The 18,381-nt window shown below is 40.6% G+C and overlaps 2 protein-coding genes across 5 annotated transcripts in view; one reads left to right on the top strand and one right to left on the bottom strand.

Moving 5' to 3' along the window:
* LOC106965187 (probable ribonuclease ZC3H12C) overlaps nt 1-11,696 on the top strand; it is a 51,605-nt gene extending 39,909 nt beyond the window's left edge. For both annotated transcript variants that reach the window (XM_015061115.1, XM_015061116.1), the window contains exons 2-6: nt 4,091-4,948; nt 7,110-7,249; nt 7,403-7,637; nt 7,955-8,061; nt 8,419-11,696. In XM_015061115.1, the coding sequence (XP_014916601.1) occupies nt 4,191-4,948; nt 7,110-7,249; nt 7,403-7,637; nt 7,955-8,061; nt 8,419-9,857 (2,679 nt within the window). In that variant the 5' untranslated portion in view covers nt 4,091-4,190 and the 3' untranslated portion in view covers nt 9,858-11,696. The remainder of the gene's footprint in view (nt 1-4,090; nt 4,949-7,109; nt 7,250-7,402; nt 7,638-7,954; nt 8,062-8,418) is intronic.
* A 1,992-nt stretch (nt 11,697-13,688) lies between these two features.
* Nucleotides 13,689-18,381, bottom strand: part of LOC106965188 (radixin) — a 48,987-nt gene continuing 44,294 nt past the window's right edge. For all 3 annotated transcript variants that reach the window (XM_015061119.1, XM_015061117.1, XM_015061118.1), the window contains exons 12-15: nt 17,834-17,994; nt 17,526-17,618; nt 17,052-17,261; nt 13,689-14,652 (exon numbers count right to left, since the gene is read on the bottom strand). In XM_015061119.1, coding sequence (XP_014916605.1) covers nt 14,488-14,652; nt 17,052-17,261; nt 17,526-17,618; nt 17,834-17,994 — 629 coding nt within the window. In that variant the 3' untranslated portion in view covers nt 13,689-14,487. The remainder of the gene's footprint in view (nt 14,653-17,051; nt 17,262-17,525; nt 17,619-17,833; nt 17,995-18,381) is intronic.

The raw sequence follows: 18,381 nt of genomic DNA, 5'->3' as shown, positions 1-18,381 counted from the left end.
AAAAGAAAAAAAAAAAAAAAAGACTTCTCTTATAATCAGGATTTACCGGGCAGTGGGACGATCCACATAACTACACCTGGAGCTGCAGAGTTCATATTATTCGACGAGCCAGAAGAAAGTTTTCAAAAGCCTGGAGAGTACAATCTTTTAGTTTCATTTTGGGACAACTATTTAGGATCAAAAGAAGCATTTAATGCTTGTGAGTAGAGAGTTGTGCTATTTTAAGTAAATAAGTTTATTTATTGATAAATGGTTTACTATTTATCGACAATAAATAGAAACGCGTAGAAAGAAATATGTAATGGTGTGCCGATCTCTTATTATTTCAGAATACAAATGGCGCAAATTCTCTTATTAGCTTGTATTGCTAGTTTAAGTCAGGCAGTGAGATCAGGCTCCACTGTGGCGTGACGAACTTCCAGGACCCCCCCTGGTGTTTCGTTTTTGACACAAATGTAAAAATAAATTAAATAAAATCCACTCCGTTGCTCAGCTCTTTTCTGCTCCTTCACACTTCACCGTGAAGCTTCAAAGGAACCGTCGTAGTTTTTTTTTTTTTTTTTTTTAAATAAAATGGAGGAACCCAAATTTCCGAGAAAGCAGGTCAGGTAAAGCTGAAATTTTTAGAAAGGAAAACTGATTTACTACCTCTGAATACCGCCAGATTTTTCTTTTTAACTTTTAGTAAAATGACTAAAATGCAATTTGCAGTCTAAAATGTCACTTCTTGCTGTATTTTCATGTTGTTTATCAGTCCTACTTTTTTGTTTGGTTTTTTTGTCAGCCACCTCTTGTCTCTTCAGTCTCGAGCACATCCGCGAGCATCTGATACAATCAGAGAAAATTGAAGACAAACCACTGTGATGGTTCGGAAGTACCCTATAAACTAAAGGGTATTTCCACACACCAGCAAAAACCTACGCAGCAAACAGGCTTTTTGTTGGTATGAAAAGCGACAGAAAGTAAAGGAAAGAGGCCAATATAGTCGAAATAGGCGCAGTTATCGAATGACTCGTCTGTAACTGTCAGCTCCTTTGTGGCTGAATGTTACGGTATGAGCTGAATCACAACTAACAGGAGGTCAGTCGAACAGACGCAGGTTTGTTAAACGTCGAGCGAATAAAAGACTGACCCAAATCCAGGGAATTATCCGGTAGCAACAGAAAGAGCCATTATTTAAAGCCTTAAGTTTTTGTTTATTTGTTTTAAATATGTGGTCAGGACATTTGCAAACAAAACACGGTGCTACTTTTTTCTAGAGTGCTACAAAGTTGTTCGACATATCTGAATAGAAACCGGTTAGTTCAAAAAGCAGTTCATAAAACGTCCTTATATCTTCCTATTAGAATAACTCTATGAATCCTTACATTTCTTGACTAACTTATAAAATCATAACTCAGAAAATCTTTTATTTATGTCAACTTGTTCTTTTCTGCTACGTTTTTGTTGCCTGTTTTCTAAGTTCGTCTTAGCCCGCTGCATATTGGGGGGGAATTCAGTAAAACAAACCACAATATCGAGTTGCAAGTTGCTCAAATTAACATTTACAGTCATTGTACAACTGTGCAATTTGCTTATTAAGGTATCAAAATCACTTGGGATCGTGACGTGTTGGAGACAAATCGCAGCAGAAAGGGGAAATTGGGGGATTTTTAGTTGAATCCAACATGTGACGGTCAACATCCTGGAGTTTTATGCAAAGTCACCTTTTGGGTCGACAGAGAATTGTTTGAAAAGAAGAAAACAGTCGGTGACCGGCAACCTTGAGGAAGAAAATGCCATGTTGATGTCAAAAGTCAGAAGAGGATGTGCAGAAGGGTTGGATGTAATGAGTGGCCCAAATAACCACAGGGCATCAGGAGAACCGTCTCTGAACGCACAGGCTGTCCAAATGTATACCAGTTGGTCTGCAGTCACAAATTCAGGAGATGTTCTTTTGAGGTTTTGGGCATATAACAAACCTACTTGTTGTGGTTTTGATTTCAATCAGATGAAACTTAACCCTTCAGCTGCTCTGTAGGTGTGGGTACATTTCAGACGAAGGTGGCTTAAGAATTTAAACGTAAAGCGACGCAGGTGTGCTCTGTTTATTTGTAAACTAAAGAGGATGAAAACTCTTATCACACTTGTGCCTGGGCTTTGACAGATTACCAAAGAGGCAAATATGCTGCGGCAGTTGTTTTTTTCTTTTTTTTTTTAACTTGCATCACTGACACACATCTGACTTTGGTCCAAAGGTTGATCTTTCAGTCTGGAGGTTTCGCATCTTGTTGACACGGAACATTACTTTATGTTCCTTATGAAAAGGACTTAAATGTTGCTTTTTTTTCAGAGAAACTATTCTAATAATTTGGAGATTTAATATAAAATTTCATGGGTTTTTTTTTCTAATGCTTACAGTGGAGGAGTTTGGGGTTGATACTTTTAATTTCACTATGTGACTTCATAGTTTTCCACTTAATAGTTCCCAATAACGCCTGAAAAACTTGTTAGAAAATTATATCTTACTCATCTACAGATTACTGGTTTATTCCCATAATTACAAACCTGTTTGAAACTCAGAAACCTGAAGGGATCAAACAAATCATGGTGACACTTTATTTGAAGGGGTGTGCATAAGACTGTCATGACACTGACAAAAACATAACACCTGTCATGAACATGAAGGAGTCTTTATGAATGTTTAGGACTGTTGTCATGAAGTGTCATTAGGTAAATAATGACACTTTTAATGCAAAGTTGCTCTAAAAGTTGCATAAAAGTGCCAACTTTGCATGATTTTGTAAATTATGATAATTTAATGCAAAGTTGGCATTTTTAATGCAACTTTAGAGCAACTTTTCATTAAAAGTGTCATTATTTACCTAATGACACTTCATGACAACAGTCCTAAACATTCATAAAGACTCCTTCATGTTTATGACAGTGTCATGTCAGTCTTATGCACACCCCTTCAAATAAAGTGTTACCCAAATCGTTCCTGAAGAACGTCTCATGCTCACTACGCTGATTTGACTTTTGGTTTAGTTTCTGTTGCCGTGTTAGTTTTATACTTCATCTGAGTTCACATTTACTTCTCATCAAGACCAACTGATTACATTTTGTCCTAGTCTGTGTTTGCTTTTGGTTTTCTTTTTCAGAATAACAAACAACTGTCATTTTATTTGGCAGTATAGCTCATCAGTGCAAATATGCAAATGATTGCAAGTTTAACGACAAGTAAATGAGGAGGTACATGACCACCTGGAATATTTACTCTCCTTTTAATCGCAGTTTAAACATGCACTGTCTGCTTTTGCAAGCTAATATCACACATTCCTAGAGATCCCAATAGGTAAGTAGGGCAGGTGTAGCAGGGAGGAGTTGTCTAAGCAAATCCTGATTAGGCATGGTACACACGCGCAAGCACACACACACATCTAAGTCCAATTTAAAGAAACAAAACAACACTTTTTGCATGTTTTCATACTTCCATTTGGGTCCCAATTGCTTCTAAAGTCCAAGTGCTTAAAAATGTCCAACTGAGATGTTTTTGACAATCGGGAGTTTTCAAAAGCCTTCCGATTGTTAATCAACCGGCATTGTGCCATCACCTAGCAACCGAAGTGGAGCTCCAGCATGTTTGGTCATCTGGGTTTTACGGCTGTATGCACTGTGCAATGGCTGCTGGAATAATCAAATGTTTTGTCGTTGACTTGCCATCCAGAAACCACTTGCTGCATTCTTGCTGGTTGTGCAGGAAGCGATGCATTTGCTTTTCAAAGATGTACGTTTGTATGATTGCCAGTCTGTTTGCAGCCATTTCCACATGTGAGTGTAAATGTAGAGTGGGGGATGCAGGGGCCGTGGCCAGCAGCAGCTTGTTTGGATTAAAAGCAGAGGTGGTCCTAGGCCGTTTAGTGCACTGGGAGAACAACCCTGAAATCAAACTGTTTCTTTCACTTCAGGTATTCTGACTTAATCCATTTACAAGTTCTTTCAGCTTCCATAAAGTAGCACTGAATATACAAATCAATGCGCAAATTCTGCAGCATTTCCCTTAAAACTAACCACGAGTTTGTTTTGTTTTTCCTCCTTGCTTTCCTTGTAGGGCCTGTCTGTGAGCGGTCAGATACCAGATACTGGTGTGGGCTTGATCCGGTGCCTGGGAGCTCACAGAGGAAGAGGAGCTGGATGTATGAAGAGGCTTCATGGGCCTGAAGGACCATCTGGAGGATGGAACTGGCCACATGCTCAGCCTGGGGCTGGATCTGGACTATCTCCATGTGGATGGTGCTGAGAAGCAGACGCCCCCAAACACTCTGAAGGCCTCCGACGTCCTGCAGGTCCGAGGCGGCGCCCAAAGCAGGAGCGGCTACAGTATCGGCGGGAGCACCAACAGTCTGAGTACAAACCTGAGTTACAGCAGCAGCAGCAGCTGCAGCAATTTTTCGGAGGAGAGCGCCATTTCTGACAATGAAGAAGAACAGCATCAGGTTATCTCCGATTCCGGGCTCAACGTCTCCCACCGAGATCAGCTGGGCTTACCTCGGAGCTCCTCTCTGCAGTGCAAGCAGGTCAGGCTGGACCTGGCGCCACACCTGTCCACAGGAGATCTAACCCGGTCGAAAGCGCTAGCGCCTGCGGACCTTGTTTCGGACTGCCGCACCAAGGTCGAGTTCGCTCTGAAGCTGGGCTACGCCGAGGATCTGGTGCTGCTAGTCCTGAGGAAACTGGGCCCAGACGCACTTATTAACGACATTCTGGGAGAACTGGTCAAACTGGGAACCAAGACAGAGATGGAGCAGCAGAAAGGTCCAGCTGTGTCCCAGTCTCCTTCCTCCTCTTTGTCTTCCTTGGCCTCCAGCTCGTCCCTGGAGTCCTGTCGGCTGCCGTCCCCTTCGCCGCTGCTGGAAGACAAAGACAACTTTCGGCCCGTCGTCTTAGACGGCAGCAACGTAGCCATGAGGTGAGGAGCAGAGCTCTTCTTTCTCCGCAAACAGAGGACAGCAGCTCACACTAGAACACCAGATTTATTTGAAAAAGGAAATCATTGTTTTTCAGTGAGGTTTCACCTCTAGCTGAATTTTGACATTAACAAACACTGAAGCTTTGAAATCTGATTTTTTTTTTTTTTTTTTAGAATTGTGATGTGATCTTAAATGTATATATTTGGATATATTTTCTGGTCTGAAATCTTTTTTTATCTAAAGTGTGGAGCTTCTAGCTGCCTATTTTAATAGTCTAAACACTAAATATACTTTAACATGCATTAATATGCACAGCGGACCACGCAGAAGCTAACATCCACAAGTCTGTTTTTGGAGGCTTAGCCAATCAGAAGCAAGGAAAATCAATGGCACTTCTCAATTGGCTGATTTGTAAATGCCAGCCAATGTTATGTGAAGTAGCATTAGCTTTTTCTTGAATATTTTAAACCAGATCTACAAAGTTACTCCAAAAGATAATTTGGAGTTCGGCTTCACAGACAAATCCACGCATAGGTGAATCTGTGAAAACTGGATTACAAATAGGAGGGAGTCGCTGTACGAAGAGCTGAGCAGGAGAACCTGCCAGGCCCCACAAACCTCTGAACTTGACAGCGATTCAAATACAAACTACTGCTGTCCACTCTGAATACTCGGCAGAAAAACATTGACAAGAGAAGGTAGGGGTTTCATCAAATTATTAAAACAAAGGCAAGAAAATAAAAATATGACTCAAAAAAATCTGCTAGAAGTTAAGATAATTAGCACAATGCTAATTGCAGCAGGATTTTGTAGTTTGTAAAGATTCCTAGCTTAATGTCTTCCAAGATGGCTGCTAACATTTCCAAAACATGCATTCTCCAAGACACATTGAGCTAAAATGTGCTCAAAAATATGAAGTCTTTTATTTCCTCTTCTTGTTTTATGGCTGTTTATAGATTCGCTTTGATTGCAAAAGACCTGAGAACTTTTTTAGGGGGGTTGTAGGCTTTCTCAGTCCTGACAGTGGACCAAACAAGATCAGGATGAGCAACAGGTGAAGCGTTGAGCGGCTTCACCTGTTGAAGCATGCAGCAGTATTCTCAGCTGCCTGCTGAGAATACTGCAGAAAACAGAGCAGAGAGGCAGAGAGCATGGCATCCTGCTGGGGTTACACCAAGCCATGGCATGAAAAGGATTTCAAGCTTTGACATCAGAGATATATTCATAAATCATGTCTAATACATTTCCATTGTAGTAAGACTCACTTTTTCAGAGGTAGTAGAGTTTATTTGAGTTCAGATAAAGGCTTTCACACCTGGTAAAGGTATCAGGAAACAAAATCTGGAATGCATCAAGCAAACCAAACAGCTCTGGTTGGTCTTTTGGGACCTGAATGCAAGATTTGAGATACTCAACAATGCATGGTTGTGATCTCTTGATGATGGGCTGCATGCTGAGTTTTCAACAGGAGACTAACTTTGACACCAGAAATGTCAATCAAGCCTAACATTAAGACAACCTGGACAGACAATTTTTAATCTTGGCAAATAATGTCAGTCTTACAGAAAAGCAAGCAAAAAACTGAGCAACATTTTTTCTCAGTTTACTGAGGAATGGTCAGCATTCCTTCATAGAATGGGACGTCATTTAAAAGGCCGATGCACTTTCAGTTTCCGTGATTTTCTTTCTTTCTTTTTCTTTTTTTTACAATAACTGGATATGATTTTTTGCCAAAGGTCCCCCATGCGGCGTAAGCTAGTTGAAGTGATGGATAAGGTAAAATTTACCATTGGACTCATCGACCACTTACTGTATGTGTGTTTTTAGTGTTTTTCTGTCGATCTTTCAGGACAACAGGTTCAGGGAATTTCCTGGTGTTTATACTCTGGATTCCTAGATGGTGAATGTTTCAGTTTCAATAGTTTCGTGCTGAAGTACAACCATTTTTCAATTCACTCCTAAGGCACTGTGCCTGTGTTAATCACAAATGCATTGTGGGAGAGGTAAAATGTCAGTGACTGATTGCTAGGTATGCTAAACTGAAAAGACTGAAGCTCAACCATTCTTAAGAGCTTTCCAGCTCGCCTCACTGTCATGGTACAATGTAAAGTCTTCCAGTTTAGATATAAATGTACCTTATATCTCTTTCTGCCAATCCAGTCATGGAAATAAGGAAGTGTTCTCATGCCAAGGGATCCAGCTGGCTGTTGACTGGTTCTTGGATCGAGGTCACCGTGACATCACGGTTTTTGTCCCCGCCTGGAGAAAGGAGCAGTCGCGACCTGATGCTCTCATCACCGGTATCGCCCACCGCCGCTTTCAGGAATATTTTAAATCCTTGCATGACACATGTACCTTAACTGCTGGAGGGAGACTTCATCCTCCATGAGACAAAACCAAGAGCCGATCAACTTCTTCCTCTGTCTGTTTTGTCCTCCATTCTCTTTTTGTAGATCAAGAGATCCTGAGGCGACTAGAGAAAGACAAGATACTGGTTTTCACTCCATCTCGGCGCGTTCAGGGGCGACGTGTGGTTTGCTATGATGACAGATTCATCGTCAAACTGGCATACGAATCCGATGGCATAATCGTTTCCAATGACAACTACAGAGACCTAGCCAACGAGAAGCCAGAGTGGAAGAAGTTCATTGATGAGCGCCTGCTGATGTACTCCTTTGTCAATGACAAGTAAGCATCTATTGGCAAATCCAGTCAGTGACAGAACATAAACTAAGCCTCAACCTTTTCTAGGAACCTTTCCCTTTAATTAAATCAACTTGAAGGAAACCACCGAAAACAACATTTGGGACGTTCCTTGGATAAAGTTTCCATATTAGCAGGAATATTGAGGGCTATTAAACTGATGGAAAGGGAAGAGCAACTTGTTCAGCACACTCGATTTTTGGATAATGAGATTTTGATTGCAAAAGAAAAGAGGTGAACCTTGGCTGTTGTGTGTTTGAACTCTTCTAATTTGAGCCTAATTTTATGAATTGTGCAACTAGATTCATGCCTCCAGATGATCCTCTTGGACGCCATGGACCGAGCCTGGAAAACTTCCTGAGGAAGAGGCCAGTTGCTCCTGAACCCAGGAAGCAGCCCTGTCCTTATGGTACTGTATATACAGATATAGATACATATATATGTGTGTATTTCATGTTTTTTTTCTCCAGAGACTGGAATGAGGTTACAAAGGATAAAACGAATTTCATTGTTCAAAGGTATCAATGATGCAAGAAAATTCATAGCATTCCAGATACGCTGTCCACTTGTTGGGACAAAAAATCAGGAAGTGATTCTCCCTTATTGATCAAAAAGACAGGACTGAAATGGTCAGGGAGGAAGTCAGAAACGTGACCATAACACTGCAGGAGCTGCAGTATTTTTGATAAACATTAACTAGAAGTACTGATATTTTTCAGATTCTAGTCCACTGATGAGGAAAATATATATATTCTTTGTTCCCTAGGGAAGAAGTGCACATATGGCCACAAGTGTAAATTTTACCACCCAGAAAGAGGCAGCCAGCCCCAACGCTCGGTGGCCGATGAGCTCCGTGCCAGCGCCAGAATATCGTCAGTAACTTCCAGAGGCCTGCTGGAACATACGATGATGGCAAAGAGCCAAAGCAGCAGTCAACCAGAAGAGATGCCTGAAGCCGACAGTAAGCTACCAAACCAGAGTCCTCGGAGTGCGCCCTCTGACCTCACTGAGGACAGACTCCAAAGTTTCTCCAAACCAGAAAGGTACAAGGGAAGCCACGTCATCGGGGGACATACTTCATCAGGGTTGTCCCACTCACTAGGACATCTGGACATCTGGGCGCAACTCGAGGAAAGCAGTGGAGCCTACAGTTTGGGTTTAGTCGAAACTTACAACAGATGTGATTCTCCAGAGGGGGGCTGCAGGTCTCTGGTCAAGGCCTATTCAGGTCTCCGTCTTATGGTACCACAGACCCCAGAAAGTCTCTTAACCACTGATCTGCAAGCAGGTTCCCTGCTATCCGAATGCAGCAGCGACGGCAGCATTAGCTCAGATTCCTTTTCCCCTGACTCTATGTCAGACAACAGCCCTAAGTGCCAACATCACCTTCCTCACTACCATCATCACTATAGTGGCTCGTATGGTCATGTGGCAAGCCGGGTTTCCCCTGGAATGGGCCAGCATTCCCCTTATGGATACTCTGTTACTCAAAGACCTCAAGCGTCTGTCTCTGAAGAACTTCCTTTTCCAGTCAGCTCTCACGCATCTCCACGCCATCGCAAGACCACTTCAGCAAACATCGTACCACAGCATCAGCATCTACTTTTAGGTAACTATCCGGGGGAACAACCACCTCGTCTACCTCAAACATCTGCTGCTCATCCTCATTCCCAGAACTCACCCTTCGGTCCGAACGCGTCGGCTCTGTGGGAAGGTGACCTCCAGGACTCCACAACATACAAAGGATCACCAGTTAACTGTAGAAGAAACTACTCTGGGTCAACCCAGCACCCTCAGCATAAGACGCACTGGGATTCCCACCACGAGCCATCGACCAGGCCCTGCTATGATCTGTTTTCCTACAAGAGCTTCCCCCCACTTCACGGCAAGGGTTGGCACACCCCCTGGGTCCAGCAGCTCCCATCATCCCCCCACGGTCTGTCGGCTTCAAGTGTCCCACCGCCCCCACAGCAGTCCCTCAGGTCCATTGCCACTCACAGGAGTCACCTGCAGAACGAGCGCCACTACTCGGGGCATCTTTCCTCGGGTCAGTACCAGGACCTGAGGGAGAGGGTTTTCGTCAACTTATGTGCCATCTTCCCACCAGATTTGGTGAGGAAGGTGATGGCCAAAAACCCTCACATGACGGATGCTCAAGAGCTTGCAGCCTCGATTTTGATGGAGAAATTGCAGCATGTTTCTTAAAACTTCTCAGGTTGATTTCTTCCAATCAAGTCACCAATGAAACCCTGCTGTGGCTTTGGGGAAGCTGTTCATCTAATGGTATCTTTGCAAATAGAAGTCCTAAAACGACCATATCTTTGTCTAAATGCGTCTTTTATTTCAGCACTTAAAATGGGAAAAGTTTGGGATTAAACTGTTGTCATAATAGTTCATAATGGACAGTTTATGGGGGACACTTCTTCGTATTTATTTGTTATATTTTAAGTTATTGAAATTAAGTTTTTGGCACTTTCTGTTATTGTGTGTGTTTTATTTTTGTCTTAGCTTTTTCTATAGGGGCAATCATATCAGGGTATAAACTGAACCGTCTCTCTTGAAACGTCAACACAGCCTGCGTAAAATAATATATTTATGTCTCTTATCTTTCTTCTTTATGTTGGAAATGCAGTTCTGCTCCGATCGCATTTCTGGTTCAGCCGGCTCGACTTGCTGATCTGGTTTTTCTGTCTGCACAGAGACAGGTGCCACATTGGGTCGTTGTGAGATGTTGTGGATTTCCCCCGCAGGGAAGTGAAACTTCAGCAGCACCCACAAGAGATAGCAAAAACTCCACTTGAAAACCCCAAGCTGTTTTTTACCACAGAGAAAAAAAAGCCATTTCCTCTGCTCAGACTCCCCTGTGAGCTAACTTCCTACTTCATCATGTCTGAGCACAGATTTTGTTTTCCTAAAACCACAAACATCCTCCCTCTTTTTTCGTATCAAAAGAATAAATTGTTTCAAAGTATGGGGCCAAAATGTTAATACTGAATAGTTTTTTTTTTATTTATTTAAAATATTTTAATTTATTGCCTATGATGCGTAAGACACAGGGTCTCTGTCTAGTTTAATCTTCCAGAGATGGGGAATAACTTCTAACCATGACTTTCAGTATCTGCTGAGTGCAACCTGTGGAAGAAAACCTACAGATGATTTGACCAGACGAGCAGCTTGTAGACAATGGAAACCAACAGTCACGTTAAAAGAAAGCACCTCTTTCAGTCTTATGGTTTGCATATCATGACATGAAAATCCTTTGGTTTTACGATTACTTCAATCTAACCTCAAGAGTTAGATTGAAGTAAAACTGCACAACAGATTCGGCGCTCACGTCGTTTGTACCCAGAGATGAAGTCCAGGTGGAAAAGCCGGGCTCAAAAGAATTGAAGTACAAATGATTGAAAAGCTTTTAGGATCACGTTTAGCAACAGAAAAAAAAATTGCAGTCATTTTCCTTGAGGCTGTTTGTTCCAGTCATGTTTGTTGTTTTGAAGGAATTTTTGGCACAAATTTTCTTCCCAACAGATTCAGGTCGTTAAACTTGAGCTCTGCTCCTTTAAGGTTCCACCACGGCTTTTCAGCAAAGCTGCAGTCTGCAACTTTTTTAGCGATTCTGTTGTAAATTTCCAACTTTTTTTGGGATAACTGTATTGATATCTACCAGTACAATTTTTTTTAGTATTATTTTTGTGCAAACGTCTGTGGCATCTTTTCCATATTTGTTTAAACCTTAGAAATGAAAGAGGGAATACTTTCTCTTGTCTAAGACTGGTTACCGTACGTTTGAGCTGTACACAATTATAGTGGAAACAATAATTTCCTATATATATAAATTCTTACAAGACCGTTCATAAGACAATAATGTGGACATGATTTTATTTTTCTAAATGTTCTGCTGTTTTATTTATTGTATTGTGATTAATTATTGTTAATTCTGTCAACCTTCCTTGACTCTACAGTTAAGCCCAAAATTATTCAAAACCCCAACAAGTACTGACTCAAAATTAACTTTAGGTTTTTATGAAAAAAATGTTAAAAAATCAAAGGGTCTATTTCTATTTTTGAGATTTTCTATTTTTACTTGCATTCTATTAAGAAATTGCATGCATCTTTATTTATACCCTTCATAAATATCTGTTTTTTTTTTGTTGGCATTCCAGCAAAAAAGATTAATCATTGTGAATAATTCAGAGTCTTAGAGATTAGAAAGCCTCCTTTGCTATTGACTTAATCCAAAATCACCTCCACTAGAAAACAGACATGTTGGTCAGATTAAATCAAAATCTGCGTTGCGTTTGAATGTTTTGGGCTCAACTAGAACTGGTGTGAAAACGACACACTAGCACCCAGCCTCCTCCTAAGTGTTTCATGTGTTTCCCCTGTTATCACTGGGTTGTTTTTTTTCTTCTTAAAATTATATAATGTAACTTGAAACTGGAATTGTTCAAAGTAATATTACTCAGGTTTATGTACCCAGAAGTTGGGTTACTTTAATTCTTGAGGAACTTTCTGGACAAACTCATGCCTGCTTGGCATAATTTATAGTAGCTGAATGAAACCTCTCTTTGTTGATACAAATTGTATCCTTAAGTCTTTTAAAACAAAGTCATTGTTTTATACGAAAGTGTTTGAACAAAAGGGTTTCGAGCTGAATATTTTAGACGGCGTGGCCGACGTTTGCCACCTGCCGTACCGAGGCTTTTATTGGAGAAGGATTTTTATTCCTTCCCTTTTTTTGCAACATCACGGTAGTGCAAGAAGTGTACTTTTGGGAGCAGATTGTAATACAATGTAGTTTGAAATAAAGAAATTATCTCTACCGCAAAGCTGTTTTCTTCTCCCTCATCGTGGTTCCCTTAAGCGCTGCCAGGTCAGGGCAGAGCAGGTCTAAACTTGAACGGCTAAATCAATATTTTTGAGATGACGTGATCATCTCAAAAACCAACAGGTTTGTAAAAATGCCATCTCTTGAAAACATGATCCTCCAACACTCCTGCAAAGTCGAACCCCTAACAGGCCTCATCACCGACTGAACAAAGGTGTTAGCAAGGCGTCAAAAGCTGCTACACTGAGGCGGGTCGTCTAATTAGCATTACAGACGTCTTCAAGCTTGTACGTTGTTACTTTTGTCCATTTCAAGTCACTTCAGGGACCATTGAGGGGTACCAGCAATTTCTTTCAAGTGCGTTTTCCCAACTATCCTGCTCACATATAAAGATATTTAGTGTAAAATATGCTTCAATGCTGGATTCTGAGGCTCCAAAGGGTTTTTCTGTGCTTACAGGTAGATCATTATGATCAATGACGCTGGATAAAAATGGCTGCTTTATGGATTATACAAAAAATAAAAACCATGTTATATTAGCAAATGTTGCAATTGAAAAATTTCTGTAGCCCCCCAAAAATGACTGGTTTGAATAAAAAGGAAACTTTTCTGAAGTTTTAGTGCTAAAGGTGAGTTAATTTCACTTGCATAGTGGCTATATGTTTTTTGTCTTTGAAAATTTTTTTTCACTGCAAAGATAAGAGATTTGATATGAACATGAATTCAGTCGACTGTCCTGCATGTGATTTAACTGAGACAATAAAGACCTGACAACACTTCAATACGTTCCTGAACTTTTCACATTGCTGAGATTTTAAACTATTTTTAAATTATTATTCTAGGCGTTTTTTTTATCAACACAATTTAACCAAATTTACATTTAAAAAAAGAAAAGTTAATTAAGTTAAAAGAAATGGATTCATAAGACTGGCATTATTAAATGTCTAAAATCATACGTAACCATTAAATATTTTCTCACTTTATTAAAAAAAAGATTACAATGCACTATATCTGTCATACTTTACCAATATGCAAATTAATAATAGATAACATAAAAGACAAACGGGCTTGAAGCAGCTATTCCAGGCTTATTTCTTTGAGTTTTCATCAATACTCAGAACCATGTCATGCTTTGACTCTCCCCAAAACAAACAAAAGCAAAAAAATCAGCTCCATGAGCTTCTGCTGAGGACCATACCCCTGCTGCGTATTTGGAAATATAAAGTCATTCTTTATTATTATGGGGAAAAATACATATTTGAACAAAAGTCTGATTGGACAGAGAAATGAAAAACGAGCAGCGCTGGTTTGCATATCGGTGACCTTTGCAAACTCATTTCATGAATACGTTAACGAAACAATAACATCAGCGACTGTCCCCAAAGAACCTGGAATCTAAAAAAGGAAAAGAAACGGTCAAATAAGGCAATTAAAAACAAGAAAACAAAAGAAAAGAAATCCGAGTTGTGTTAAAGACAAAAGAAGTACATAATTAAAGCGTACCACCGTCGTCAGCGAGCTGCAGCTACAAATGGCCTCTGTCTTTTTCTAGTTTCCTTAGTAAAGCACATCCATTCTCAGTCCAGTCTCAAGTTTTATCAGGCCGGGGTCTGGTAATTGTTTAAGTTACGACACATGCGAGCGTTAAAATGACCAGCGATGTGCAAGAGGACAACATCTGCTGATTGACATTTTTGTTGGGTTTTTTTCCCCCTCAGCTGAATTTTTTATTTTTTTTAAATGTGCTTTGTTAGGTTGAGGGCGGAGCCTCTCGTAGCAGACAGGAGTGCAATGGGCCAGCTGCTTGCAGGCAGAGCTTTAATGAGGCTGAACTCGCAAAAAAAAAAAAAAAAAAAAGCCTCACAGCTGCTGCTCTTCCTCCTGGGCCGAAACGAGCAGAGAAGAAAAAAAAACTAAAGAGAAAAGATCCCGGAGTGGCGAAAGCAGGCTTTTGGGCTTTGAAACAAGTAAAGTGAGGCGTTGACATGGCAATGCGACCGACCGCGTTCACATGGACTCGAACTCGTCGATGCGCTGCTTGGTGTTGCCCTGGCGGATCTGGCGCAGCGTCTTGTACTTGTCTCTCCCCGCCCGGACGTTCTCGGCGTGCAGCATGTCGTTCTGGGTTTTCTTGGTGTCGTCCCGGGCCTCCGCCAACTCTGAGCTCAGAGCCTGGAGGGACAGAGGGAGGGACACACCGTCACAGTCATGAACAGAGTTCAAACTCACAGACACAAACTAAAAACAGACTGACTGCATCGCCGGTGAATAACCTGTTTTTGATCTCGGTGCTGAAAGATGCCGAGATGTGTTGGGTTTAAATGAAGCTTTAACTTTTTATTTGAGATGTGATTCGATTGGTGAATGGAAGTTGGACCAGACTGCACCAACACTCTTCAGAGTGGAAGTTTTTATTGCATGGAGATTTGGTGGGTTTTTTTTTTTTCTTGTATCAGAAAAGTTTTTAAAAATTAAGTCAGAGGAAGCACAGAAGGAACAAGAAGTAAATTTAACAAAAAATAAACTTTTTCCGTCCTTCAAATCAGTCAAATCAAATTTTTTCAGACTAGAAAGAGAATAATCTCTCATGCCGACTCTCTATCTTCACTCTCTACAATCTTGAATTTATTCCAGATCTGATTTCCATAGAGTGATAAAAAAAAAATAAAAACTATCAGCAAGACTTGCTGCTCTTTTTTACTATGATATTTTGTGGTACTATTGTGATAATAAAAATTATGATTAAAAATGTATTGCATGTTTTTAGGTAAGTGTATAACTGTGACTCAGCATTTATAGTGAAAAACAAATATTGTTCTTGAAAAACATTTAAACTTACAAAAGACTTCTGCATTTCAGTGATATAAACCACACTCACTGCATTCAATTATATTTTAAAACATTTTTATGCACATTAATTTCCGATGCTGCTGTCAGTTTGGTTTTATTTGATATTTAAATTTATCGAGACACTAAATCAAAGTTCTCATGACGATGCGTTTTTGGTGATAAAAGATCAAATAAATGCCCGTCCCTATACTCTGTAGAGCACATTAATCTTTGACGGCATGTTTTAAAAAAAGAAAAATGTAAAAGTTTATCTGTTTAATGTTAACTGCATGGCTGATTTAAGACCATCGTCTCTACACAGGTTCTTGGAAAAGTAGCAGAAAAGTAAAACAAAAGCAAATTTGCAGGTTAGAAAAACGGGGAACTTTGAAAGCAGAAGTGGGTAAGCACGTATTTCCCAGTCAGATTAAGTAACAGCAGCAACTAGAGATTGATAACAGGAACAAAAGGAGGATTCTGGTAAAGGCACTGAAATCTGAAAAATTGGCTGCGTTTGTGTCCAATTGTCAGGAAAATTTTGAGCAAACATTTAAAATGTCGCAAAAATAAAACAAAAGTGAAAGACATTTGGGAGGGTTGTGGAATATCAGGGTTATGAATATTGTGTGGTGAAGCTTGGCCTGCATAATCACAACCAGCTTTGAGAAACTGGCATCAGCGTCGTTATCGGTGCGTCCCAACAAAACAAGATGGAATATCTTTTTTCCTAGATGTAATTTTCCTGGATGATTTCTTGTGTGTTTTCCGTCTGTGGAATCCAAAACCTGGCAACTAACCTGCACAAACAGCTTATCAAGTGTTTTTGGACAAAAACTAAATTAGAAGTAACTTTTCAGCAAGATATAGGAGCTCGTTTTGAGTAATAATTCCTTACTATTGTTTTTAAAAAGTTCTAGTTCCAGAGGCAGATTATTTCAGTTGTAACAAAACATTTTTCCCATTTTTAAGTGAAATAATCTGCCAGATAAACTGGTGTTTTTCCATCGATATTAAAGAATTACTGACTTGAAAGAAGCTCCTGTATGTTGCTAAAAATATACTTGCAGATGAGTCCCGTAAGCATGAAGGGAAGCTGCTGAAACCTGAAACTGCTGCTGCGCAGGTTACTCAACAGGTTGTTGCTAGGTAACCACAGAGCGAGTTGGTTGATGCCAAAACCCTTTCCTGGCTGGAGATCAGAGGGTCACAAATGTTCTTTAACAGATTGAACAGAGCAGCTGGATTTATACACAGGATTCAATCAAACACAAAAGCACGGAAAGCAGGAAATACAACACTAAAGACACTAAATCTTACCAAGTAGTTTTAGTCTTGATTCTACTGCGTACATATTACTACACTTGAAATAAAACAAAACTAACTTTTCAGCAAAATGCAGAAGCTTGTTTTCAGTAAATAATTCCCCAGTATTAATGAAAAAGTGCTGCTCCTATTGGCAGATAAATTATTATTAACAAGACAGTTTCTCCATGTTATTAGAATAATCTGCTAATGGAACCAGGACTTTTTCATAAACATCAAGGAATCGTTGACTTAAAACAAGCCTCCATATCTTGCCAAGTTACTTTTTAAGTTAGTTTGTTCTTAAATTAAACGTACTAAGATATTTGCATTAGAAACTAGACAAAAAATACTTGATAAGATTTTGTGTTTTTGCCATTTGATGCACAGCACACTTTCAGAGTGTCTTCTCCTTCTTTCTAAGAAGAATGTGTGCGTACCTGCAGCTGTTTCTTCACGCGGTCGTTCTTCTGCGCCTCGGTGATGCGCTCCTCTTCGCTGCGCTGGCTGCTGACGCCGTCGCTGACCAGCTCGGCCTCTGCCTCCGAGTTCAGCTCGTCGTGCTCGTCGTGCTCAGGCGCCGGCGGAGACGTGATGGCCGTCTTCAGCTCCTCCCTCGTCTTCTCCAGGTCTTCCTGTGCTGAAATGGCCTGGAAGGTTATGGTGGAGGGAAGGGAAGAAGAAGAAAAAAGGAGACATTTGGGTTTTAATTTCATGCACTATTTAGGAGTTCTTGTATGTCCCTGAATAATTCTAGGTTCTTTATCTAAACAAACAAACAAAAAAATGCTAAAGAAGAAAAAAAAACTGCAAATAAGGAGAGAAGACCATCTAGGATGTGAAGGGTTTAGATTTCCAACCTCTCACTGAACGAGTCGATTAACGCATCACAAACAGACTGCAGGTTTCATTACCTTGTGTTGCCACTCTGATGCTTCCTCCTCCTTTTTCCTTTTTGCCTCCTCAAGCAGAGCGATTTTGGCAGTGAACTCTGCTAACTCAGCAGCCTGCATGAGAGACATCAGTAATCAGACACGACGGCCTCAAGTCAACTTCTAACTGACCTAAAACATGAAGTTTGAGAGAAACGAAAGTGAACGAACGCTGCCTGTTGTTCTCCACAACGCATTATGATGCATCAACAAGTGGAAAATTGAAAGTTGGAGATAAATAACCATAAAAAGGGAACAACAACAGATGAGAGTCAGTGAATCAAACCCACCAGTTGCTCCTGGGTCTTCATCTGGTCGGCGGCCTGCTGAGCCAGCGCTGCCTTGGCCTCCTCCGCCGCCTGCCTCTCCCTGTCCAGCCGCTCGGCCTCTTCCTTCGCCCGCTTCCTCTCCTGCTCCAGCTCCAGCGCCCGGCGCGTCTGCTCCTCCAGCTCTGCGGGGACATTCAACGTGAAACGGCCAGTCAACGTGGCGGCTGCGGTCAGCGAGCTTTCTGGCCTCTAGGTGCTAGAAAATGTTCGCACAGGCCGAGACGCTTTGAAGTTTTTATTCCTGCAGCCTCGACTTTTAATCGTTTGGTTTTCCATTTTATGTCTAAAAGGTAGACCAAGAGAAATCGTCATCCAGGTTTTATTTCTTTTCTTTTTAAATAGACAAGTTGAAGAAGCAAATGGAGAGAAAAAAAAAAAAAAAAAAAAAAGCAGGCCCCAAAAAGGAACTTCTTTTTTTGCATACAGAAAATTCCTAATGTGAATTTGCTGTATGCAAAAAATGAAGTTCCTTGTTGGGGCCTGCTTTTTTTTTTTTTTTTTTTTTTTTT

The sequence above is a fragment of the Poecilia latipinna genome, unplaced genomic scaffold (genome assembly GCF_001443285.1).
Source record: "Poecilia latipinna isolate Pla-1442-1.1 unplaced genomic scaffold, P_latipinna-1.0 Scaffold1779, whole genome shotgun sequence".
Lineage (NCBI taxonomy): Eukaryota > Metazoa > Chordata > Actinopteri > Cyprinodontiformes > Poeciliidae > Poecilia > Poecilia latipinna.
The sequence above is the reverse complement of the archived record's forward strand: the minus strand, read 5'-3'. Positions and strand labels throughout refer to the sequence as shown.